Source organism: Myotis myotis, unplaced genomic scaffold (assembly GCF_014108235.1).
Source record: "Myotis myotis isolate mMyoMyo1 unplaced genomic scaffold, mMyoMyo1.p scaffold_m19_p_9, whole genome shotgun sequence".
NCBI classification, from domain to species: Eukaryota; Metazoa; Chordata; class Mammalia; order Chiroptera; family Vespertilionidae; genus Myotis; species Myotis myotis.
The window spans coordinates 25,176,846-25,203,013 of record NW_023416401.1 but is presented as its reverse complement, the minus strand read 5'-3'; the positions used below and the strand labels follow the sequence as shown (position 1 = coordinate 25,203,013).

The 26,168-nt window shown below is 44.7% G+C and overlaps 2 protein-coding genes and 1 long non-coding RNA gene across 3 annotated transcripts; all 3 read right to left on the bottom strand.

The window, feature by feature from the left end:
- Positions 1-5,752: 5,752 nt before the first annotated feature.
- LOC118662740 (antileukoproteinase-like) lies at positions 5,753-8,786 on the bottom strand. Its single transcript, XM_036321511.1, has 4 exons — positions 8,628-8,786; positions 7,729-7,890; positions 7,157-7,306; positions 5,753-5,985 (listed from the first exon to the last, which is right to left on the bottom strand). The coding sequence occupies exons 1-3, from the start codon at positions 8,710-8,712 to the stop codon at positions 7,158-7,160; spliced, it is 396 nt and encodes a 131-aa protein (XP_036177404.1). The 5' UTR covers positions 8,713-8,786; the 3' UTR covers positions 5,753-5,985; position 7,157.
- A 588-nt stretch (positions 8,787-9,374) lies between these two features.
- On the bottom strand, positions 9,375-10,482 carry LOC118662746. Its single transcript, XR_004969873.1, has 3 exons — positions 10,378-10,482; positions 10,079-10,237; positions 9,375-9,548 (listed from the first exon to the last, which is right to left on the bottom strand). It is a non-coding gene; the product is annotated as an uncharacterized LOC118662746 (long non-coding RNA).
- Positions 10,483-21,004: 10,522 nt separating this feature from the next.
- Positions 21,005-22,571, bottom strand: PI3 (peptidase inhibitor 3). The gene is made up of 3 exons (XM_036321514.1): positions 22,416-22,571; positions 21,378-21,607; positions 21,005-21,171 (listed from the first exon to the last, which is right to left on the bottom strand). The coding sequence occupies exons 1-2, from the start codon at positions 22,492-22,494 to the stop codon at positions 21,390-21,392; spliced, it is 297 nt and encodes a 98-aa protein (XP_036177407.1). The 5' UTR covers positions 22,495-22,571; the 3' UTR covers positions 21,005-21,171; positions 21,378-21,389.
- Positions 22,572-26,168: the final 3,597 nt, after the last annotated feature.

The window sequence follows — 26,168 nt, the reverse complement described above, 5'->3', positions numbered from 1 at the left end:
TATCCTCTCCCCTGGGTTAAAAGTACATCAGGTCCCTTCCAGGCTCCTGTAAGCAAGTCTCTCCATTTGACGAGGGCTTTAGGTTTAGTTAGATCAGGGTTCCAATGCCTGTACATCGGGGAATTTCCCTCAGAATCTACATTTAGTATATTAATTACAAATTGAGCATGTTGTAGAACATGATGAGGAGAGGAATATTTAAACTCATTTTCTTGTAATTTTTTAATTTGTGTTTTTAAAGTTTGGTGAGCCCTTTCTACTATTGCTTGGCCTTGAGGATTGTAGGGTATTCCTGTAGTATGTGCGATGCCGAATGTAGAGCATAAGTTTTTAAAAGCTCTAGAGGTATAGGCAGGCCCATTGTCAGTTTTAAGTGCCCTTGGTATTCCTAGGTAGGAAAAGCATTGGAATAGATGTTGACTTACATCTTTAAAGGCTTCTCCTGTACGTGCAGAAGCAAGGATAACATGAGAAAAGGTATCAATACAAACATGCACATAGCAAAGTTTGCCAAAAGATGGGACATGAGTAATATCCATCTGCCATAAGTCACAGGGTCTAAGTCCTCTTGGATTAACTCCAGTAGCAGGGCTAGGAAAATGAGTAGGACAATGGCCGCAGTCACGCACAATACTTCGAGCAGCTTCTCTAGATATGCGATAATATAGACGGAGAGCAGAAGCATTTTGATGGTGAATGGCATGAGACCGCCGGGCTTCTTCTAGAGCTGTACAAACTACTGGGCGAGTTAGTAAATCCGCCTGATAATTTCCTTCGCTTAAGGGTCCTGGTAGGCAGGAATGAGCTCTAATATGTCCAATATAGAAAGCCTTTTCTCGTTTGTGAATGCAAGTTTGTAGCTGAGTTAACAAAGAGAAAATGGCTGTTCTTCCTTGTGGGAGAGAGGCGGTCTCAATATGAGGAAATAATTTAACTATATATTGAGAGTCAGTGTACAAGTTAAAGGGAACCTGTTGCAATTGTTCAAAAGCATAAATGACTGCCAAAAGCTCTGTTCTCTGAGCTGACGTCTCTAGAGTTTGTTGAACATGGGTTATTGAGTCAATGATTGTTACTGCCCTACCATTAGAGGAACCATCTGTGAATACTAAGGAGGCAGGAGGTGATAATGGTTCTTTTGAACATTTGATAGGAAATATAAACGGATGTAGGGAGAGAAATTGCAATATAGGTGATCTTGGCAAATGATGTAAAATTTGTCCTGGGAAGTTACCTATAGCTATTTGCCACTCTTCTTCAAATTGTAATAGTGTGTCTAATTGTTCTCTTTTATAAGGTATTATTATCTCAGTAACTTCTCTCCCAAAGAGTTCGATACTGCGACGTCTACCTTTGATAATGAGAGTGGCCACTAGGGAGGGATAGGGTGGTACAATCTTCCTAGGAGTGACAGGTAAATGTATCCATTCTAATGGTCCTTCCTGCCACAAGCATCCTGTAGGAGTATATTTAGTGGCTAGAATAATTAAGGCCCAAGATTTGGAATAATCTAGATACTGTAGTTGCTGTTTATTGATGGCCTGTTCTATTTTTGCTATAGCCTTTTCTCCTTCTACAGTTAATTGTCGGGGAGACTTAGGGTTAGAATCTCCCTTTAAAATGTCAAATAGAGGTTTTAAGTCAAGAGTGGTTATTTTTAGATATGGCCTGACCCAGTTGATATCACCTAATAGTTTCTGATAATCATTCAATGTGTTTAAATGATCTTTTCTTAATTGTAGAGGCTGATGGGTGATAGTAGAGGTATGTAATATTCTGCCTAAGTATGAAAAAGAAGGTTCAGTCTGAATCTTTTCTGGGGCTATTTTTAGACCATGTTCTTCTAAAGCAAGGATGGTCTGAGTAAGAATTTCCTGTAAAGTAGCCCGATCTTTATGAGCTAGTAAAATATCATCCATATAATGAATAAGATATAGATCTGAAAATTTCTTTCTAATAACTTGCAATGCCTGATCTACAAACTTTTGACATAATGTAGGACTATTTTTCATCCCTTGTGGGAGAACCTTCCATTGGTATCTCTGATAAGGCTGTTTAAAGTTTTCTGATGGTATGCTGAATGCGAATCTTTGACAATCAGCTGGGTGAAGAGGTATAGTGAAAAAACAATCCTGTAAGTCAATAACAACAACACAATACTCCTGTGGAATTGCCACAGGGGAGGGCAATCCAGGTTTTAAGGAGCCCATATCTTCCATGGTGGCATTTATGGCTCTTAGATCTTGCAAAAGTCTCCACTTGCCTGATTTCTTTCTTATTACAAATATGGGTGTGTTCCAGGGACTATTTGATGGCTCTATATGTCCCTCTGCTAATTGCTGATCAATTAATTGTCGGGCTGCTGATATTTTCTCAGATGTTAAGGGCCATTGCTCAACCCATACCGGTTGTGACGATTTCCAGACTATGGGATCAGCAGTCCTAAGGGCAATGGCCCCAATTACAGATCCTGTCGAGGAGTGTGAGGTATTACTTTCCTTTCCTAATCCCTTTCCTGGATTAAATCTCGTGTCTAGCATCTGTGATGTTACTCTATCACTGGGGCTATATAATACAACTCCCATTTGAGACAAGATATCTCTTCCCCATAATGTAAAGGGGATAGTCGTAATTACATAGGGACAGAATGTTCCCGAATGTTGATCTTCATCAGCCCAAGTTAGAATCTGAGAACTCTTTTTTACATTAGATGCCTTGCCTAGTCCTACTAGGGAAGTGGAGGTGGTGTGCGTGGGCCATGAAGAGGGCCAATCCTTCCCTGCTATGCAGGAAACATCTGCTCCTGTATCCAATAGACCTTCAATTGGTTTTCCCTGAATTTGTAAAATTTTTGTAGGTCTAGTAGCATGGATTTCTTGTATCCAAAATGCTGCATCACTAGATCCAAAGCCTCCGGCCCCTCTAGCTTCCTGGGTAACAGCTGTCCCTATTTTATGTATTGGTAACAGGATTAATTGGGCAATTCTCTGGTTGGGCTGAATCTGTATAGTTGTGGTGGGTGGGGAAAGTAAAATCTGTATTTCTCCTGTGTAGTCTGCATCAACAACTCCTGGGATGACTAAGATCCCCTGTAACGAGGTGGAGCTCCGTCCTAATATTAAACCTACAGTTCCCTCAGGCAGTGGCCCAGACACTCCTGTAGGAATGGCTGCTACTGGCGAGTCTGGGGTTAGTACTGCATGGGTGGTTGAGTGGAGGTCCAATCCTGCACTGCCTGGGGTTGCCCTGAAGAGGTCACTGACTGATCGAAATTTGCAAAGGGGTTGAAGGTTGATGCCCCTATTATTGCAGGGGCCTGGGGCTGGCCCCTTCTCAAGTTTCCCGATTGAGGTGATGGGATATAACCTCCTTGGGAGCTATTTGTAGAGTTTAAAGGCCGACCATTTTTATGGTATTTTGATCTACATTCCTTTGCCCAATGGAATCCTTTCTGACATCGGGGACAAACGGTTTTTGGAGGATTAATATTATTCCCTAATGTATTTCCAGGCTGTCGAGGAGCTTGCCATCTGGCCTGAGTATTATTATTTTTATTTGGGCATTCTCTGCTAAAGTGCCCAGATAAGCCACAAGAGTAGCAGTTCATATTTCTTTTATTACCTGTATTATTGCTGGCTTGTCCTATACCCTGTACATATTGAGGGTATGTCTCCCCTTTGAGAGCTGCAGCTATAGCTACACCCTGTATAAATGCTGGACTTACATCAGCACACTGTTTTATAAAATCATTTATAGTTCCTGTTCTGCGAATCGGCCTTAATAAAGCCTGACAGGTATTATTAGCATTTTCAAAAGCCAGTTGTTTGATTAGGATATCGGCTGCCTCTTTGTTATTGATTACTCTCTTGACTGCCTGCATGAGGCGAGAAAGGAAATCCTGATATGGTTCCTCGACCTTCTGTTTAACCTCTGTAAGGGTGGTGGTTTTTCCTGCTGTATAAGGTAGGGATTTCCAGGCACTTACTGCACAACTGGTTACTTTGGTAAGTGCCTCTGTGGGCATATTCATTTGCTCTTCAGCCGTGTTAAAATCACCTTCTCCTAATATCATGTCTAGGGTTATTCTTTTTCTGGTTTTTTCGCTAGTGGCTACAGCTTTCTTAGCAAGATCTTCATATTCAGTTTTCCATAATAAGTAATCGCCTCCTGAGAGACAGGATTTACAAACCTGTGACCAATCATAAGGAGTCATCCATTTACTGGCTAGGGTTTCTACCAAGGTTTGTGTGTAAGGAGCTAGAGGTCCATATTCAGAGCAGGCCAATTTTAATTCTTTAAGTACTTTGTAAGGTATAGGCTCCAAGGTGGGGTTTCTATTCCCACCAGACTCATTCTCATATGTAACTGGGAAGCAGAGTGAGAATTCAAGATCTCCATTAGCTTCAGCTTCTCTTATGGCCTTTCTTTGAAATTTAGACATGGAGCTCATAGGAGCCACAGGACCTGGTTTAGGCTTCCTTTCTAATTTGGGGAGCCTGTTTTGAATGGGAGGGCCATTCTCCTCTCTACTGACTGGAAAGGACCAATGGTCATGTTTATGATATTTATTCTCCTCCCGATCACTAGGCATAGCTAAATTGCTTTTAGATTGAGCTGGAGACAATGATGATGTATCCTCTCTGGGTGGAGCCGAGGGACTATTTAAATTTTGAGAAAGTTCAACCGTTTTTGCCTCTGGTGCCAAGGTTTCACAAATTGAATTCCAGAGAGAAAAGGTAACTGCCGGGACCTTCTCAGATCCATGGTAGCTGTAATAGTTCTTTAATTGCTCTCCTACTTTAGTCCAAGTTTCTAAATTAACAGTTCCATCCTCAGGAAGCCATTCACATACGTCTTCTATAAAACTTTCTGTCTGACTGGGAGTAACCTTAACTCCTCTGCTAGCAAGCATATGCGTTAAAAGATTAATACAGAGTCTTTTTTCTTTAGACTCAGTATGACCCATCTTGTCAATCTAAGTTCTGTACTAACTACCCGCTTACCCTACTTATCCTCTATAGGGGGGGTCTGAAGCACCCTACGGTGCAGTCCTATCCGTCCCAAATACGGGGGGACTTACCTAAGGGAACCCTGTTTGGGCGCCAGATGCCGGGGTCCAACCCCAGCAGGTCCAGGGGTCCCCAAAGGTGTAGACGGAGTCGGCGAAGAAGGAATGACACGGAGACAACGTTCAGTTGATCAGCAGCCTAGCCAGGATCTCTAGCCAGGATCTCCAGCCAAGTTCTGGTCTGGATCTCCAGCGAAGTTCTGCTGTTTATTGTCTTGTTACATCCGTATTTATACCAGTTGATTTTAATCCTGTCAATTTCTATTACAAAGGTTAGGGCGTTTCTTATCTCCATTCCAGGGAGTAAAGATTATGTAGCTTAAGCATGATTGTTTGTAGTGATTAACTACCCGCCTGGCACTTAGTTAAGGAGTTTCATCCCCTCCCTGACTTCAGGGAAAAATTCCTACCTGGGGAAACAACCTTTCTAGGAGAGGCATCCCCTCCCTGACTTGAGGGAAAAATTCCTACCTGGGGAAATAACCTTTCTTGGAGAGGTGACCTTGGTTAAAACACACAGCGCTAAGGGGAGCAAACATATTAAGAACAGTATGCTATATACGCCAGGTCCCTTGAAACATATGCTGTGCAGATGTTTCTTTCCTGCAGCGACTGTGTCAAGCAGCAAGGATGGACCGGCTTCCGGCAAGACTCAATGAGTCAAGGAAGATGGAAACACAGAGAAAACTTTGTACATTTATTTATTCATTAATCAACAGACATTTCCTATTTGTGCCAAGCCTCATGTTGGATGCTCAGGATTTATAGATAAAACAGGTCAAAACTTAGCCCCCAAGGAGATATTGGCCGAAAAGCCACATATTCATCAAGGTCCTCTCATTTTTTCCAGGCTTGAGGAAAAAGGAATCCCAGGAAGTAATTCCATACACACCAGGAAGTCCTAAGCTAGATTTATTCTGTGGAAAGAAAATAAAACAGAGTCTCAGCACAGGAACAATCCTAGTGACGCTTAAGTCCTTCCCAACAAGAGGAGCCTCCTGCCACCAAGCCCTTAAGTCCCTTGGGATAAGCAGAGAGAGACCGTGATACTGGGATAGGTGAAAAGGTGCTGGTCTTTGGCCTAGGAATCAAGAACAAATCCAGGCTTTTCCCTGACTCTGGCTTCGGTCTTCCCTCTGGTAAATTAGGAAACTAAGCCAGAGGACCCCGCCAAGGCCTCTACATCTATGCATCACCCTAGGGTTTCCTGTGGTTTCAGGTGACCCAGCCAACTGAGGCCATGGCCATAGCAATACTATGTCAATGCACATAGCAACTCTAGTCTTTTTTTTTTTTTTTAGCAATAAAACATAGTCATTATTATTTACAATTTATGTGCCAGATAGTATACTCAGAATTGTATTTATATTTGACAAACATTACTATCTCAGTTAATCTTTGCAAAGCTTTATAGATTAGATATCACCATCATCATCATTTTATCGATGAGAGTCAGGGAGGTTAAGTCACTTGCCTCCCTCTTACAGCTGGTAAGTGGTAGAGTCAGGTTTGTCTGACCACCAAGCACTTGCTGTATGCCACAGAGCTGACAACCTAGCGATTAAGTTTTTTGAAATTGTGGTAAAATACACATAACAAAATTTACCATCTTAATCATTTTTTAAATTTTCAATTGCAGTTTACTTTCAATATTATTTTGTATTGGTTTCAGAGCACCTCCAGCCTTAAAAAGCACTTTTACATTTAGTATTTCAGTGGGCGTAATTGCATCCATTTACAGATGGGGAAAGTGAGGCTATGAAAGATGCAATCAGTTCTTCATAGTCACCCAGTCAGTCAGAGGCAGAGATGATATTGAAAGAGAGAACTCTTGCTCCTTTTCATGGCTCCTTCCTCCTGGCTTACTCCAACAATCCTGCCCTTCCAGGACCCAGCACTACCAGTCACAGGTGACCGTGGCGGCTTCCTGATTACAACAGGGGGTAAATGGTGCTGAGGCAGAAGATCTGCTTGTGGGAGGAGGTACAGGGAGATGCCAAGCATCCTCTTTTGCAGGGAAGGGCACCGGGTGGTTGAGGCTGTATGAGGATGCGGGGAGGTGTGGAACTCTCCAGTTCCTCTCCTTACCTCACACTGGCTTGACACATGAATTCCCACACATCCCCTTGCAGCACTTGAGACTCTTTGGGCAGTGGCTGTCATTCCGGCATTCGTCTCGGGGGTTGAGCATCTTACACTGGCCAGTGACCACTGGACACTTCCCAGGATTGACTGGAACTGGCGAGAAGAATGTTACAACTCAGAGGCTTGATCCCCCTAGGCACCATGCAAGCTCCCATCCCCATCTCTATCTCATGCATGGAAATCAGGTCCTCACCCACCTCAGCACCCAAACAGAGGCCAGTGCATGACTTGAAGGAGACTCCTTCCCACTGAGGGAGTCCCAACTAGCATTGTAAGTGTCAGACAGACACACGGACTCATTGACTGACTCACTAGCAATCAATGAGTTGACTGATTGACTGGTTGACTGGCCAGCTGGCTACTCACCACCCGCGGGCACAGAGATGGGGGTGAATAAGCCCTGACTCTGCCGCACCCTCCAACCCACTTCAGAGGAGCCCCCTCCACTTCTCCAAGATGCATGTCCCCAAACTCAAACCTCACTGGTCCCCTTTCCCAGGACCCTACTTTCTCACCTGGCTTTGATGGGTCTTCAGGATCCAAGCATTTGATGCCACAAAGGCCAGGACAGCATTTCTGCTTCTTTGGACACTGCCAGTCACTGTGGCATTGAGGAGGTTCATACACAAGACAGTTTGCTGGGTGTATGAAGGGGCAAACTCCAGGTTTGGCTTTCTCTGAAGGGTAAGAACAAAAGAGGGAGAAGGAGCTGATTCTGAGTCATGACCACAATCCTGAACAAGGAATCAACTTCCCAGGAGGGGAGAGAAAACCTCACCCAGGTGGCTGGCCCCAGATGAATGCAGGGAGCAGTTAGGATTCCAGTTTTAAGGCAGCTGTGGGGCAGCATCAAGCTCAGCCAAGCACTCAACCAAGAGGGAGTCAATAACCCAGGAAAGAAGAAACGGATGCAGGTGTGCTGGGAAATGTTGTAAGAGGCAGCCTTTGTAGCATTTGCCAATTTCCATGGTGTAAATACTCCCATCATGATTGATTTCAAACTAATAGTATGATGTCCACTAGCTCATAAAAGTCCTGAAAACTTACTAATTGGCCATTGCAAGCCAGTATAAGCCAGCTCCAGGGCACGGCTGCATAGAGCTCATTAGGAGTTCCCAGGGAGAGGGAGACATACACCCTGGCTGGGAGGGAGGAAGCGAGGGGCAGTGAAAGCAGGAGGGACAACTCCTCAGAGACCGGAAGAAAGAGAGCAGATCAGCTGATAAAGAGAGAAAGAGAAAGTGACCGTCAAAAAGTGATGAGGAAAATCTGGAAAATTAAACAGGAGATCAAAATGATGTGACCGTGAAAAAGAGCAAACAGTAAAAAGGAAGCTTGAAATTAGGGGCCATGGACCAGACCATGGGAAAGATGACTTCCAGGTACCGGGATGGCCTGAGAGACCCTGACTCACCTTTGCCAGCATCTACGACAGCCCAGGACGACAGGATTCTGAGGGCCAGGAGCACCGTGAAGACCAGGAGGTTGTTAAGCTTCATAGTGAGGGCAGGAGGCTGTGGTGGCCAGTGTCAGCCGCATCCCTTATACCTCTCGCTGTGGGTGTGGCTCCACCAGAATTGGCCCGGCCATCCCAGCTGCTGTTTCATAAGCAGGGAATTCAGGCCAAGACAGTGACCTCACCACCCAGAGTGTCAGTGGTTCTTTCTACCCCAGGCAAGAGTATGAGGCCCAGAGAGGGAAATGTAGAACTTGGAGGGGATTGTCACAGGCTGGTCAGGAGGCCCTTCTGGAACAGTTTAGGGGGCCCTTGGGGATGAGTGGAGGACGGGATGGGGGGAGAGCTTCTTAGAAACCTGGAACAATCATAAAATGTGGAAAGGCCAGCAGCCGCAGTATCAGACTAAGTGCAGCAAAAAGCGTCGCTCCTCCTTCTCAGAAGTACATATACACCTTTCATGGGACCCAAACTCAGAAACTATGACTCAAAATGCCCCATGCCCAAGGTCAGGTTTTGGAAACTGACCTACAGGGAATCTGAGTGTCAGAAGACCCTGAGAGAGAAGGACATGACAGAAATGCAGGAATCGATCAAAACTATATGGGAAACAGCAGCCCCATCCTTTTTTACAAACCCTCAAGGTTCTTCCCGGAAGGCGGAGCACAGAGCGATCCGGCAGTCATAGATTTTCATGGACAATTGTTTCAGGTAGATAACACTTTATTTCTTTGTGCTGCTTTCATAGTAATAAGCATTGAACTCTGATAAAGGAAGTCTGGGGGGTGAGGAGCACATGGAAGAATTGGAGACCAGTTATCCGAGTCGGAGCCTGTTCTACCAGTGTCTTCTCAGGCCCCGGTAAGAAGGGATTGCTACCTGGGAAGAGAAGGCAGGATCAGAGACATGGGGCGGTGCAAACTGTGCAGGGGGCGTTGGCTGGGTCTGAATCCTGCCAAGTACCTTCCTCCCAGGAGCGCTAAGAGTCAGGGCCTGGGGATTAGGAAGGCCAGGCAAGCCCTCCTAAGGAATGATATCATCTTGTCCTTTACTTCACAATTTAAATGTGAAGAGGAACGTGATTCATTATAACAAACTAGAAGAACAAAACAAGAGCAATGGAAACTAGCCATCATAAACATTCAGTAACGGTTGAGGAGCTTAGAGAGAAATGTCCCCGTCATTCACTGAACAGTGACGCCCACTACACGGAAGTGAACTGTGCATTTGGTGAGGAGCGAGGTCTCTCGATTGTCCTCAAGGCAAATTGTTCAGGGCAGATCCTGGTTTCAAAGCTCTGATCTGTGCCTTGCAAGGGCTCTGGCGGCTCTCAGCTCCCTCTGGGACACCTGGTTCTCTGGGAACGTTTCTGGGGCAAAGGCAAGAAAGGCAGCCGGGAGACTTCTTACCTCAATCCAGACTCTGCCACGGCACCATACACTGATATCTACAGTTGTAGAAACAACACTTCTTGTCCTTCTTGCAGTTTCTATCGCGCCGGCACAGCGGTATCATCGTGAAAGGGCAGCGGAGTGGGAACTCTGGACAGTATCCAGGTCTGACCACATCTGAGGAACGAAGCCACAGGGTGAGTTGGGGGCACCTGTGAGTCCTTGCTGGGCGTCAGTCCCAGCTTGTCCCGTGGACTCGTCCTCCGAGGACCTTCCCCACCCCGAGCACACACAGGACCGCCTCACCCTACACCCACCCATCCCCCTCCATTCAGGCTGCGCCAAGTGGAGGCAGAGGAGGAGGAAAATCCCGGTGAGAATGGAGAGGCTGCTCTGCCTCATCTTGCAGAAGTGTGCGGTGAACCTTGGGACTGAACGTTTATATAGCCTATGGCAGGGGCCCGCCGGCAGGGGGTGCTGTAGTGCCCATGACCCAAGGTCACAAGTGCCTTAACTTGACCTTTCTTCATATCAGAGGTTCCTTTCAAGGCCCCCCAGGAAGAGGCACTGTAATAAGTTCTGGGCAAACGTCTGACAGCCCATAAGAGCTTCCTCTTTTTCAGGGAGTGTTAGGGCTGGCCCGGCCCTTCATAATTCTTGCTTTATGCAGTGGAGTATGAGGCAACGGGATAGAGTTATCTTTCCAGGACATTCCTCAGGTCTCACATACTTCACTCCTCACTAAACCATACCTCTCCCAACAGACTTAAGAAATGGGTACATTTGAAGAATTTACTTTGAATAAATGAACACTTGAAACACACACAGGCACCATGACAAGGCAAGATAAGGGGCTATTACTGGGATAATTTTCAGACTATGCAGAATTGGAGATCAGTTAACCAGGTCTGGGGGTATATTGTGAACTGACTGCACAGACCCGCATTTAAGGTGTGCGATGAATATTTTCTACCTTAACCCTGTCTGTAGTTCTCCATGAGTTTGTACAGACTTCTGTTGTTTTGGGGTTTCTTTTTTTAAAATATATATATATTTTTTTATTTCAGAGAGGGGGAGAGAGAGAGAGAGAGAGAGAGAATCATTGATTGGCTGACTCCTGCATGCCACACTAGGGATCGAGTCCGCAACTCGGGTAGGAACCCTGACCAGGAAGCAAACCGTGACCTCCTAGTTCATAGGTCGACGCTCAACCACTGAGCCACACTGGCCAGGCTTGTTTTTAATTTTATAGAAATATTTACTTTATTTTTTAAAAATTTACCTTTATTGTTGAAAGTATTACAGATGTCCCCCCCCCCATTAACCGCCTCCCCCGGTGCCCCCCACAAGGCCTTCAGTACACTATTGTCTGTGCCCATGGGTTATGCATATATGCATATAAGTTCTTTGGTTAATCTTCCCCCTCCCCTGTTGTTTTTAAGGTTAGAAGTCTAATGAGGTCATTTTGGAATGTGAACTGTAGGCCAAATAATCCTTTTAGCTCTCTCTGTGCTCCTGTAAAAGTGTGTGTTGCTTCTGCTTGCTTCTTGGCAAAGGACGTACCTATCTTAAGTCATGGTAAGAACCATATTGATGAATGCACACAGGGCCATTGGTACCAGGTGTGGGAGGCAGAGAGATGCTGACGAAAAAGATGGCTCTCTGGAACAGCAACTATACCCACTAACTATTAACTACTCCCTTTCTTTCTTTCTTTCTTTCTTTCTTTCTTTCTTTCTTTCTTTCTTTCTTTCATTTTAATCACAGTATACTTGACATACAATATTATATTAGTGTTAGGTGTACAACAAAGTCATTTGACTTTTATATATACTATGAAAGAATCACCATGATAAGTTTAGTATGCACCTGTCACTGTACAAAATTATTGCAATATTATTGACCATATTCCCTATGTTGTGAATTATTTATTTTATAACTGGAAGTTTGTACCTCTTATTCCCTTTCACCTTTTCACACATCCCCTCATCCTCTGGTAACCATTAATTTGTTCTCTGTCTCTATGAATCCGTTTCTGTTTAGTTTAGTTTAGATTTCACAGATTTCATTATTTTTCATGGCTAAATAATATATACATACATATATATCTCACATCTTCTTTATCCATTCATCTATTGATGGACGCCTAGGTTGCTCCCCTATTTTGGCTATTATAAATAATGCTTCAATGAACATAGGGGTTCATATATCTTTTTGAATTAGTGTTTTTGTTTTCTTTGGATAAATACCCAGAAGTAGAACTGCTGGATCATTTGGTAATTCTAATTTTAATTTTTTGAGGAGCCTCTATACTGTTTTCTGTAGTGGCTGCACCAATTTACAATCCCACCAGCAGTGTACAAGGGCTCCCTTTTTGCCACATCTTTGCCAACACGCGTTGTTTGTTATTTTTTTGATGATAGCCATTTTGACAGATGTGAGGTTCCTCTTCTTTCTAGTGCAGTCTTATAGCTACCTCCTGCTGTTTTTTCACAGTGCACCTACATTGCTCTCTTCTAGCTCTAGTTTCTAGTTTAGCCTGTCCTCTGTGCGTTTCCAAATTTAGGAAAAAAAAATAACACCTTTCTAATTTTTTTAACAGTCCAATAACTTACAGCGTCTGCACTTCGTTTTCTACCTGGAATCAAACTGTGACCTCCTGGTTCATAGGTCGTTGTTTAACCATTGAGCCACACCAACCAGACAGCGTCTGCACTTCTATTCTCAAGTTGTCTGTTTGCAGTCCCACAACCCACTTGTGACCATTCTGTTTTCAAAGAAGTTTGATATTGCAACTTCAATACCAAACATGACAACGTTATTGCATGCAAGGAAAACTGTGTGCCAATCTTGCTAGAAAAATGAGGCAAAAATTCTAAACAAAATATTAGCTAATTAACATTGTCATATGTGAAAATGGTGATACATGATTAACAAGTGGGGACTTATTTCAACAATGTAGAGTTGGTTTAACAATCAAAAGTAAGTCAAGGGACTAGTCTCTATTAACAGGTAAAGGGAAAAATCATATGATCATTTCCATATCAGTAGTAAAATATATGAAAAATCACTTAATCATTTAATAGATTAATCAGTTAATCTGTATCTACACTAATAAAAGAAAATATGCAAATTGACCGTACCTTCATGACGCCCACCAGCCAATCAGGAGTGAGTATGCAAATTAACCTGACAGGTGCCAAGCAGCCAGGGGTGGGGCGGGACACTTGCGTCGTCACCATGGTGATGATGCAGGTGTTCCGCACAGCCCCAGCCACTCAGGGCCTCTGGGCAGTGTGGGAAGGTGGAAAGGCGGCTCTGGCTGGAGTGAAGGCGGTGCCGGCAGCCAGGTGAAGGAAGGCCCATTCTTGCAAAAATCTTTGTTCATTGGGCCTCTAGTATATAAATATAAAAGGCTAATATGCTACATGTCCCTCCAACCAGTCGCTATGGTGTGCACTGACCACCAGGTGGCAGACGCACAACACAGGAACTTCAGTGAGGCGCCCTGGCCATTTACAGAGAAATGGTGCTGCAGAACTGGTGCCCACAAAGCAACACTTGGCTTCTCCCAAGTGGGACACAGGCTCCGCCACCACCCCGGAGTGACAGCTCACCAAATCGCAGCCGATGCTGCTGAGACCCCATGAAGCAAAATGCTGCCCACAGCCCAGCCCAGCCTGGAAATGGTGGCTGTGGGACCCGGGTAATGACATCACGTAGAATGCCTGGCTTCCTCTCCCTAGCAACTAGCCTCCTTGCAGTTTCTTCAGCCCAGGAACACAACTTGCTTTATAGCCAGGTGCAAACATTTTACACTGTAACCAAATATCTATGAAGTGTTTTCCTATGCCTCATCTCATTTGCTTCTCACAAAAGTCTTGGAGTAGGTAGATAGGAGACTTGGTGGACTCCTATTTTCTTCTCATTAGCTGGAAAACCGAGATTTAGAAAGCTTAGAAACTTGACCTGACTGAAAAGAAGTAAGAAACGGTGGACCTTTAAAATGACTTCAGGTTTTCTCACTGAGCAGAATATAGTCAAACACTGCTGCAGTTAAATATTTTACCCTTTGTTCTCCCTGTGTGATCTACAATAATAATTTGCTTTGTGTTGATATTTACTGCTGTGTTGCTGACAATTACCTGAAAGAGCAGTTGGGGTGCTTCACTGGGCTGGAAACAGTTTAGCTACATCAGAAAGCAGGTCTAATTAAGTAAGTTTGTTCTATATCTATAAAAGGCTAAGTTGACTCGCACAAACGCGATACATATAAAGCTCTCCCTGGCGCCAATCTCAGGTGTGTGTTTTGATCTGTCATTGTCGATCATGAATTTGGTTGACACTTCTATTATAGAGAAAGGGCGAACAGAGATACTAAAATATTTCTTCTAATTATTTTCCTTTCAATGTGCACCCATTCATGCACCAGGCCACTAGTCTACTAATGATAGAAGAATATAATGATACAGGATTAGAAGTTTACTTTAATGTGATAGCAGGCCTCTAAAAAACCCTACTATAGAGGTAAGCATTTTCAGAAAGCAGTTAGAACACTAACAAATATTGTCAAAATCAACCTTTTCAGAAGTTGAGAACTTAACCAAAGGCTTGTAACAATCCATGGAGTGTTTATTTAATTTAAAAAAAAAGGTGGAAAAAAACACACACCAAGAAAAACAGGCGAATATCAGAAGAAGAGAAAGTTTGATTGGCCCTCTCCCCATCCCTTTTCTTCCTAGCTGTGTGGAAGCCAGCAGACTTGCACTATAGCCCATGAAAACCAGCAGCACAGCCACCACTGAAGGGGAGAATGGCTTGTATGCTACTCCAAAGCTCCATCTCCAGAAAACTGTCAGTATTTGACCTCTCTGGTAGCTTCATCAAAAGCTCCATTCTCAGGGCATGTATTTATCGCACCCAACTCAGAACTTGCTCTTTGTGGGTCAATTTTTTGACATCACAGCAAATTCAGACAGTGAGACCAATTGGAGCTAATAAGAAGCTGACTATATATATATATATATATATATATATAGAGAGAGAGAGAGAGAGAGAGAGAGAGAGAGAGAGAGATCTATATCTATAGATCTATAGATATAGATATAGATATAGATATAGATATAGATATAGATAGCACCGGATGGTGCAGCTCAGTTGGTTGGAGCATCATCCCATACACCAAAAGGTCATGGGTTTGATTCCCAGTCAGGGAACATACCCAGGTTGTGGGTTTGCTTCCCAATTGGGGTGGGTATGGGAGACAACCAATCAATGTCTCTCTCTCTCTCTCTCTCTCTCTCTCTCTCTCTCTCCAATTAAAAAAATAAAGTTTGGCATGTCACATTAAAAAAAAACATAAAAGGAAAAAGGGGGCAATGAGATATCTAGGAGGTTTTGAAAATCTTTCTTATTCATGGGAATCCAGTAGGCTACACGTGTACAAAATGATGTTTATTGAATCCATTTTGGAAACAGACAGCATGAGAGGTTTGGGGGTTAAGAGCTCACTCAGAGTCTAGAGCAGTGATGGCGAACCTTTTGAGCTCGGCGTGTCAGCATTTTGAAAAACCTAACTTAACTCTGGTGCCATGTCACATATAGAAATTTTTTGATATTTGCAACCATAATAAAACAAAGACTTATATTTTTTATATTTATTTTATATATTTAAATGCCATTTAACAAAGAAAAATCAACCAAAAAAATGAGTTCGCGTGTCACCTCTGACACGCGTGTCATAGGTTCGCCATCACTGGTCTAGAGTGATCGCTTTCTGTCCTTAAACCTCAGCCACATGAGTGGAAATTCTACAACTAGGAGGAAAGAGAATATCATACCCAGACTCAGAGGAGGCACAGTGCTGAAGTGAAATACTAAGGTGCGGAGTGCACGCGGAGCGGGCTGGAGGCGGAGGGCACGGTTGCTGTTTTCTATCGGGAGGAAGTTTCAGACTCTGAGCTCCAGATCCGGGCGAGTCTCTAGGGACCAAGACTCAAACTGGAGAAGCGGGACTGTCTGGCTTCGGTCGGAACTCAAAGGCAGCTTTCTCTCCGAGGTTTGCAGCAGTTGCTGGGACTCGGTGAGGCAGAGCCCCTAGGGACAAAACTGAGAGCAGCCATAACTGCTCGCTCCGGCCTGCCCTGTATATCCCCGGGGACCCGCCCCGCCCAAGCCCTGTGCAGAGCCATTTGCCAGATAGCCTCAGGCAAACGCTAGATTAGCACCGCCCTAGAGATCCAGCACAGAAGCTCTCCCACTGCAGACACAGCAGACTCTCATAGCCAGTTAGCCTGGAGGTCAAATCACCCCCGGTATTGCCAACAACAATCAAGGCTTAACTACAACAAGACTGCGCACAAAGACCACTAGGGGGTGCACCAAGAAAGCATAAAAAATGCGGGGACAAAGAAACAGGACAAAACTGTCAATGGAGGATATTGAGTTCAGAACCACACTTTTAAGGTCTCTTAAGAACTGTCTAGAAGCCGCTGATAAATGTAGTGAGATCCTCAAGAAATCTAATGAGACCCTTGATGTTATGATAAAGAACCAACTAGAAATTAAGCATACACGGACTGAAATAATGAATACTATACAGACTCCCAACAGCAGACCAGAGGAGCGCAAGAATCAAGGCAAAGATTTGAAATGCGAAGAAGCAAAAACACGCAACCAGAAAAGCAAAATGAAAAAAGACTCCGAAAATACGAAGATAGTGTAAGGAGCCTCTGGGACAGCTTCAAGCGTACCAGCATCAGAATTATAGGGGTACCAGAAGATGAGAGAGAGCAAGATATTGAAAACCTATTTGAAGAAATAATGACAGAAAACTTCCCCCACCTGGTGAAAGAAATAGACTTACAGGTCCAGGAAGCGCAGAGAACCCCAAACAAAAGGAATCCAAAGAGGACCACACCAAGACACATCATAATTAAAATGCCAAGAGCAAAAGACAAAGAGAGAATCTTAAAAGCAGCAAGAGAAAGAAACTCAGTTACCTACAAGGGAATACCCATACGACTGTCAGCTGATTTCTCAACAGAAACTTTGCAGGCCAGAAGGGAATGGCAAGAAATATTCAGTGATGAATACCAAGAACCTACAACCAAGATTACTTTATCCAGCAAAGCTATCATTCAGAATTGAAGGTCAGATAAAGAGCTTCACAGATAAGGAAAAGCTAAAGGAGTTCATCACCACCAAACCAGGATTATATGAAATGCTGAAAGGTATCCTTTAAGAAGAGGAAGAAGAAGAAAAAGGTATAGATACAAATTATGAACAACAAACATGCATCTATCAACAAGTGAATCTAAGAATCAAGTGAATAAATAATCTGGTGATCATAATAGAATCAGGGACATAGAAAGGGAATGGACTGACTATTCTTGGGGGGGAAAGGGGTGTGGGAGATGCGGGAAGAGACTGGACAAAAATCGTGCACCTATGGATGAGGACAGTGGGTGGGGAGTGAAGGCGGAGGGTGGGGCAGGAACTGGGAGGAGGGGAGTTATGGGGGGAAAAAAGAGGAACAAATGTAATAATCTGAACAATAAAGATGTAATTAAAAAAAAACAAAAAACCTCAGCCACAGGAAGATCCTAGTTCAAACAATGAAAATGAATCTTCATGTCATGAAGGGGAGAAACAGTGGTTAAAACATGGCAGCTACCACTCCTGCACCAGCTCTGATGGCTAGAATGCCTGTGAACATCAATAAAATTTTTATAGGCACAGTCTGAAATATTCACTATACAAACATCCGGTATGTAAACTGGCTAATAGTCATCAGCAAAATCAGGTTCACTGGATCTGGACTGACACCTCCCCCTCTCAACATAGGAGCTCAGGTTAACTGATAACTGCTATCTGCATTAAGGCCATTTACTTTATGAAAAAGACATTTAAAAACATATGTATTGTTAATGTTGTAAATGAAAAAAAAAAAAGGCCAAGCATGATTAATTTCTTTGCCTGGATCAGTAAATACCAGTGGCAAGTGCTCAGTGTACTAAAAGACTGAAGCCATTAGTTAAAAAAAATCATCGTGTTCTTACCTACTGACGTCCCATCTGATAATGCCCATTCGTCAATTTGTGGACTTCATCCAATACACACACCAAGATTTTTGTTTTGTTTGTTTGAAATTCTCAGATCTCCTTTGGACACTTCTCTTCCATCACTCTCATAGAAGAATGAACAGGAAACAACTTGTTAAACACAGTTTCCAAATTACAAGCCATTGAAAGCACAACTCTGGTCATATTTCAGATCTTCCCCCAGAAGGGAAATGCTGCCAGGATTTAGAGGAGCAGAAAGATTATTGACAGGACACCAAAATGATGCAGGACACTTGGCCTTTTATGGAGTGTCCATTTACAGTTTAATTGGTCTTATCTTCTCCCCAAATTACATTATCTTTGATTCTCCACTTTGGTTCGAATCATTCTATTATCCTGGAATTCTTGCTATGAACTTCATTTCTGGTTCAGGTAAAATGAATAGATCAACAAGCCTTTTTTTTTTAAAGGCTACTAGTCCTCCTGACTTACAACATCCTATAGAAAGAGAACAAGCATATTAGGGCAGGCAGTTCCCGGCCTCAGCTCTGCCCTTGATGCCTAGTGTGAACTTTGATGACACCCGTAGAAATCGGTTTCCCCATCTGCAAGATGAAGATCTGGATTATGTCAGCGGGTACTTTCAATTCCAAATTCAGTGGAAGATTGTGGCTCAGGCCCCTGGGACAACCTGAGAAACAAGTGGTCTGAGCATGACCCTTGTCACGCTGGAGTCCTGGGGGCAGACACACATGGCTGGCTAGAACAGAGTCTCCTCATATGAGGAGGTTCTGGACAAGGAGAGCCTCAGAAGGGGCCAAAGAATGTCCAGTCATTATCAGTGACCCTGGCTGCTCACCCCTCGGGTGCACACACAACAGAGCCCGCAGGTGTAACATCCGGGTTACAGCTCAGCAGAAACTCCTCTGCTGGAGGACGCAGTGTCTCTGGGAGGAGCGTGGTAGCTGCTGAGCTGCTCCCAAATAGCCAGGAACTTTAAGGCTGTGGTGCTCATCCTGGGCACTTCAGCTAGCAGCTGCGGTTTTTCCACTAATATCATGCAGCTCAGAACTTCACTTCCCCGTCATTCTTGCTCTTGCCCCTTCACTTCATGCAGAGTTGAAAGAGCCTTTTATGAGGCATTAGGGGGTTAGTGAATATCGGCCATGAGGCCTTGGAAGCCTTACTAGATCCAATTTCCTTCCTTTTTATCATCGGTTAAACTTGAGGCCAGAAGCTGGGGCGGAAAGACGAAATGGAGGGAAGGTCAGAGCAGCTGCCCCAGTGCTCACAGTTGGCAGGAGATTGGTTTAGACAACTTTCATTTCATTTTTTTAAAATATATTTTTAAAAATTGATTTTGATAGAGGAAGAAAGAGAGAGAGAGAGAGAGAGAGAGAGAGAGAGAGAGAGAGAGAGACATTGATTGTTGTTGTTTCCCATATGCACCCTGATTGGGTATCAAACCCACAACCTGGTATGTTGGTATGTGCCCTGACTAGGAATCAAACCAGGACCTTTCAGCGCATGGGACAACATCTAACCAACTGAGCCACATCGGCCAGGGCCAACCTTCATTTCTTGACTGCTATGTATATAAACGCTGTTCCTACAATTAGAGCATATTCACCAGGTCAGTCTCAGGAGTGGGAAGCTGAGCCCATGTCCCCCATGGGAGCTGGAAGGTCCAAGTGCCCGCTCTCCCTGCCTCCTCTGCAGCCACCCCATGTGCACAGGTCCTGGTTCAGACAACACATGCATAGGCTCCGTCACAGATGTGAGGACTAGTGATGGTAAAAGCAGACACAGAGGAAGGATGGACTTTAATCCAGCGTCCAATGGCCGCAGCATCTCACTTCCAGGAAGAGGCATGGAAGTGATGTCCAAGGCTTTGGCAATGCTGGCTGGACAGGATGCGACATCAATTGAAGTGCCCAGAAGCAGCAATGGTATGCTGTACTGTGACTCAAGAGTAAAAGATTATGGGAGCTTCCAGGAGCACAGGTATTGTGGATGAATTTGTGTCTCCATAAAAATACCAAGCTGCAGAAAGGGAAGACATAGTACCATCTAGTGTGAAAAGGCTGAGAATGTAGGCTGTGATTGAAATCGAGGCAGAAAGATAATTCGGGTTCATCAAAAGTGACCTTGTGAAATAAATTATTGCTGATGGAGTAACTGGCAGAAGGTAAGTCTTGCTGTCTAGCTTGTTATGAGAAAGCACTTTCCCAGGGACAATTCCATGGTGACTGGGGAGTCTTTCAGAGGTGGCAAAGCTGGGCTAGAACTCAGCTCACTGACTCCCAAGCCTGTGCTTTTCCCACTCCACCCAAAATGCTCCTCCTCCTCCTGTGGCTTTGGCCTCCAGAGAGCTTCCTTGTCCAAGGGCAGTGGGGCTAACAACAGAGCCACAAGGTCATTCAAGTTTGCCCATCAAATACTCCCCATTCTCGTCACTACTTGGATCTGCTCTGCCCCCAACTTTATATCTCCAGAGAACACTATTCCACATTCCTACTAAAGGATTAAGGACTTGGAGGGTCTTGTCTCCTCATTCACATCCTAAAATCTAAAGTTGGGAGAGGATATTGCTTAATCCAAAGGGAGTATGTGTTAATGGAGGCATCCTGAGCGTGAACAAGTGAAATTTCCAGATTTCCATTTCCTGGTGATACGGAGAATATAGTTCTTGGGTTGTTTATTGGATTTCTAATATTAATCCCTGGGAGTGGGGCCTCTTGCTCCTGCCTCCGCTCTCCTTCCACCAGGAACAGCTCCCACGGAGCCCTCTCGCCCCACCCTCACTGGGGAGAGGGAATCCCAACTCCACACCCACCTCCAGGAGCTTCCAGGAGCATAGAAGTCATAGGAGCCAAACAAATGGAGTAGAAAGCAGTCTTTTATTAGGAAATCACTGAGAGAAGCAGCCCAGGTTTAGGCAGCCTCGGTGAGAGGAAGAACGAGCCCTGTGAGAAAGGCATTCAAATGCTGCAGGGACTGGGGACTGCAGTCCTGGGTCTTCACCGGTGCAGCAAGAGCAGGCTCCACCTGGAAGGAGAGAGGAGAACCAGAGCTATGAGTCAGCAGGTCAGAGGCAGTGACAGATCGGGTCAAGCCCACACGGCCCTCCTCTAAGAAGCCCAGGTCCAGCCTCTGAGACCCCTCAGCTTCCCCATCACCTTCCAGTACCCTCCCTCGCAAGAACCAAGGGTCATTTCCCACCACTCAGCTTTCTCTGTGACCCCGGGAGTTACCTCTTCCTCCATTCAGTTCTTGGGCCTCATACAGACTCTTCCACAGGAGCCCATACAGCACTTCTTGTTCCCGGAGCATTGAGAGTCCCTCATACAGGCGTTAGGGGGATTCATCATGGCGCACTGCATCAGAATCCTGGGGCAGGAGCCAGGCTTTGATGGAAGTTTGACTGGACCATGCCCCATGCCTGGACGTGTAACTTGTCCTTTGGCCAGAACTTGGTCAGCTTCTTGAAAGAAGAAATGTACCCATAGTTAGACACCATCTCCCTCTTTCAACTATCTTGTCTTTCTTCTTGGTCCAGTCACTGCTCACTTCAGTGTCCCCCAAATTAAGATCTGAGGTGGAGGAGGATCACCAAGGCTAACTCGGGTTTGTGCTCTTGGAAGGCTATCCCCTGAGCTTTGGGGAAGGGTCTACAGGACCACAGTTTGCCATCCCTCCATTCCAAGTCCGGTGCTCAGGAGGCGATGCCAGACTGGAGTGACTCCAAGAAGTGAGAAGGATACATTGTCCCTTCTGCGGGGAGAGCTCCAAGACACATGCCAGGAGACCTGAGCTCCTCCTGGCTCTGGAGATTGCCTTGACAATTCCTCACCCTCTCTAGGTCTCAGTGTCCTCCTTAGTAAAATGGTGGTCTTCTTCAAATTACATGCTTTCTGAGGCCTTGCAGGTTCTTAACCTCCTCTTAGAGGACTAATTAGTCTCAGGTGATTTTACAGGGCAGACAGACAGGGGACAGACCCTACACCAGGGCCCAGATTCCCCGGACTCCTCACTTCATTCTGCAGAAGTCCCAATGTCTAAGGCCAAGGCCACATAACAACACTTCTCCCACAGTCTTCCTATCTCAGTCCTGGGGTGAAAAGCTGGACAACTTCCTACTTTATCTGGATACAATGGAAGTGACCAGAGACTGAAGTGAAGGCCTAAGCCCTGCCTGTTGCTCCAGAAGTGCTTTCTGTCAGCACCCAGGTTGCCCCTGACAGCCTCTCCTCAACCCAACCCAACCCTAGCCGGGCCACTTGCCCACTCACCTCCACTGACAGCTGCCTGTCCCACCAGCATGCCGAGGACGAGGAGGACCGCCAGAACCAAGAAGCTGCTGGGTCTCATGTTGTCAGGAGGATGTGTGGCTAAGGGCTGAGGCCAAGCCTAATTTATGTAGCCACCGCTTGGCCTGGTGCCAAGGGCGGGTCTGTGGTTTTACAAGGGACAGGACCTACATTTTTGTGTTTCTACCAGGAACTATCCACACCAGCCTGGGAGGGACCTTGGGGCTTTCCCCAAAGACTATTCACAGAGGGAAATGGCAGCCACTGTGTTACATCACCTATGATAGGGCCAAGAGCTGTCCTACTTTCTCATGGGGACACCATCACCACCAAATCCTTTATATTTAGAAAGGATATGAAGCCCAGAGGAAAGACAGAAATCACCCAAGTCATTCAGCAAGTCAGTGGTCCTGTGTTCAGATTCCAGAACCGAGGCCTTCTCCCATTACTCCCTGCTCCTGCCAGGCCCACCCAAACAGTTTACCTGCCAGCATCAAGCTGGGCTTCTCTTCCATTCTCCCCAGGCTTTGAAAACAAAACAACAACCCTCAAAAGGCAAATTTGCCTTCAAAGTCTAATGGCTAATCACTGCACTTTGCCATTTCATGGGTAGCCTCTGAAACGCACCAAAAAAGTAAAGAGAAAGGTGGAAGTCTAGAGGTGGAAGGGGGTGATGCCCAGAAATCACAATGAGAAGAAAACACCCAGAAAAGTAACAGGTAGAAAATAGAAATCATCTATAAGGTGGGCATCTCCTGTGCTTTCCTCCTTCTGAGAAGAGCACCCTATTTCTGTTGAAGAATTCTTGTGTCATCAGCTTAAGAGTCTAATGGGGACTGCTAATCGTGAAAGTAAGGATGTGTGTTTGTGTGGCTCTATTGAACTTTAGGTATATTGAAGTTCATTCCTTGAATGGACATTAAGGGGAGGAGGGAAGCCCCTTCTTTTAATTAACACGCTAGATATGAGCCCGGGAACTCCAGGAGATGGTTCCAGCCTGGGAGGAGTTCGATTGTGGGAGAAAAATGAACCTAATTAATACACTAATAGAAGCAGAGAGAAAGTGTAAGAGAGGATTCAGAAGGCACCAGCCCACTATTCATGCCTCTTTTTAGAGCAACTCATCCCACACTCTTCCCACAGTTGGGTTATGACCCAATAAACTAGCTTTCTGCCTAAGCTAGTCTGAGTTGGTATTTTGTCATAGCTACCAAACTTGAGAGTAATAGAAACTAATACCCAGAAGATGGGTGTTACCAGGGACAGAACCTGAAATGCAGATATGACTGAGTTGAATTCAACTGAGACAGAGAAGAAAATAGACTAATTATTGGGTAGTAAACCAGTAAATGAAATTTGAATGATTTTTACAATCATAAAAATGCAATGAGCTTATAAATAAATTTAATACATTCTGTGCAAGACAGCTATAGAGAAAATTATAAAATGTTAGTAAGAGACTTTTTTTTAACACTCCCAATTAGAGAAGTATACCATGCTCATGGATTGGAAGATTTAATATGATAAAGATGCCAGTTCCCTTCAAACTGATTTTTAGACTCAATGCAATCCCAATTAAACCCCCAGAAAGGTTTTTGTAAAAGTAAGCCAAAACTTGGCAGTATGATGCTAAAATGTACACAAAACATGCAAAAGGCAATATAGCCAAGATACTCTTGAATAAGAACAATTTCATAAGACATTAATATAGCAGCTCTCAAGGTTTCTTTTAAAGCTGTAGAAATTACAATAAAGTGGTTTTAGAACAATGATAGGTAAATATGCAAATGAAATAGGACAGAGGGTCTAAAATCAGGTGCTTGCACAGAGAGAGAGTATGTTTTCAATATGGTTACATTACATAGATAGCTATGGTTATAGTAAGAAGACTGCACATCATAATATCAACATAGGTTCCTGAGTGGTTGATGGGAGGATAAAGAGGTGGGATAGGAGGGAGAAGGCAAGGAAAATAAATATTGCTTCACCAAAAAACTCATAAGGTCTGATGTATCCTACTATATTTATAAATATCTTAGAAAAAGAACAACTGTCACTGGATCTCTGTGTATTGGCTTCTGGAGATGTCCATAAAATCTAACCAGTAGAAAAACCACGTTGGAGAGCGGTATCTGTGATTTGGTATTTCAGGAGAAACACATAAAACTCCCACATATGCCTATACTTATAGATGAAAAAGAGGAACGGGATGAAGGGATATCCACACTCTGCTGGTAATGGCAAGGTTGATTCAACAAGAAACCTTTGTGGAAAAGGTGGAGGAGGTCAGCGCGTGAAATGAACTGAGGCTGAAGCAGGTCAGAGGCTCAGGCTGAAATTGCACAGTACGGCCTGCAGAGGGAGATGGAGCTCAAGGCCAAGGGAGCCAAGGCTCTGGGATCCCCAGAATTGCTGCAGGGAAGTGGAGGACACCCAGGAGAGGTTGACCATCCTTCAGACCGACTTCCCCCAAAGCAAGGCTGAGGTCCTGGCAAGCTCTTGGCCTTTGCCTGTGACATCTGAGCAGGAATCCATGAAAACTGCGTAAATGGAGAGGGGATGAAGACAGAAGCACCTGTTCCACGGATTGGCATTTTAGATGTCTCCATGGAATAGGAAACTTTTGCAAAACTTGGGTTATATTCCTGTGAAAAGGCATTAAGTTTTTTCTGTCTATTATATAGCAGGTCTTTTACTTTTGGAGAATAGAATATCTAGATTCTTTGTACAAACTTAGAGCTTATAACAAGATTTTATCTTTTTAAAAAATATATTTTTATTGATTTCAGAGAGGAAGGGAGAGAGAGAGAAACATCAATGATGAGAGAGAATTATTGTGCCCTTGACTGGGATTGAACCCAGGATCCTTCAGTCTGCAGGCCAACACTCTATGCACTGAGCCAAACCAGCTAGGGCAAAAGATTTCATTTTTACCTCATGTTTCTTAGAAATTTAATAGGTATACATTGTTTTCCTATGCCTTTTAACTCAAGTATATATATACTAGAGGCCTGGTGCATGAAATTTGTTCACGGGGGGGTGTGGGGGGAGTCCCTCAGCCCAGTCTGCACCCTCTCCAATCCAAGACCCCTTGGGGGATGTCTGACTGCCTCTCACAACCCCGGACTGCTGGCTCCTAACCACTCGCCTGCCTGCCTACCTGATCACCCCTAAGTACCTCTGCCTGCCTGCCTGATCGTCCCCAATTGCTCCCCTACCGGCCTGATCGCCCCTAACTGCTCCCCTTCTGGACTGATAAGAGAAAATTATTGTGCCCTTGACCCACACCCAAGGCCCAGGATTCCCTCCTCTGGCTGGCCACAGGCACCCAGGACCTGGGCCGGCTTTGCCCGGGCCAGCTGCAGCCACAGGGGACCATGGTGGGTGGCTTGGCCTGGGCTGCTGCCACAGGTGCCCGGGACCACAGGGTGTGCAGCTTTTCCCTCTTCTGGACAGGGCCTCAGGTGCAGGCATAGTCATTGGCACCCTGGACTGCGGGGCAGGCGGCTTGTCCCTTTCCCAGGCCGCAGCCTGGTTGGTCCCCATTCCTCTCAAATGAGCTCATTTGTGCCTGGCTGCTCCCCATTCCTCTCTCCCCAGTGTTGAGTGTCTGAGCCATTATGACATGACAGCATGAGGGCGTGACCACCATTTGCGTATTAGCTCTTTATTATATAGGATATTAATAATATATAAACATAAATCAATAATAATATATATTGCTACTTTTTCTCT

What these genes read in the sequence shown, in the direction of transcription:
- LOC118662740 (XM_036321511.1), bottom strand. Translation starts at nt 8,712, where the DNA reads ATGAAGCTTAACAACCTCCTGGTCTTCACGGTGCTCCTGGCCCTCAGA. An exon ending in TGTCGTAGATGCTGGCAAAG is followed by an intron (nt 7,891 to 8,627) that starts GTGAGTCAGGGT and finishes CTTACCCTTCAG; the next exon opens with AGAAAGCCAAACCTGGAGTT. An exon ending in TGAAGACCCATCAAAGCCAG is followed by an intron (nt 7,307 to 7,728) that starts GTGAGAAAGTAG and finishes TCTTCTCGCCAG; the next exon opens with TTCCAGTCAATCCTGGGAAG.
- PI3 (XM_036321514.1), bottom strand. Translation starts at nt 22,494, where the DNA reads ATGAGACCCAGCAGCTTCTTGGTTCTGGCGGTCCTCCTCGTCCTCGGC. An exon ending in ACAGGCAGCTGTCAGTGGAG is followed by an intron (nt 21,608 to 22,415) that starts GTGAGTGGGCAA and finishes TCTTCTTTCAAG; the next exon opens with AAGCTGACCAAGTTCTGGCC.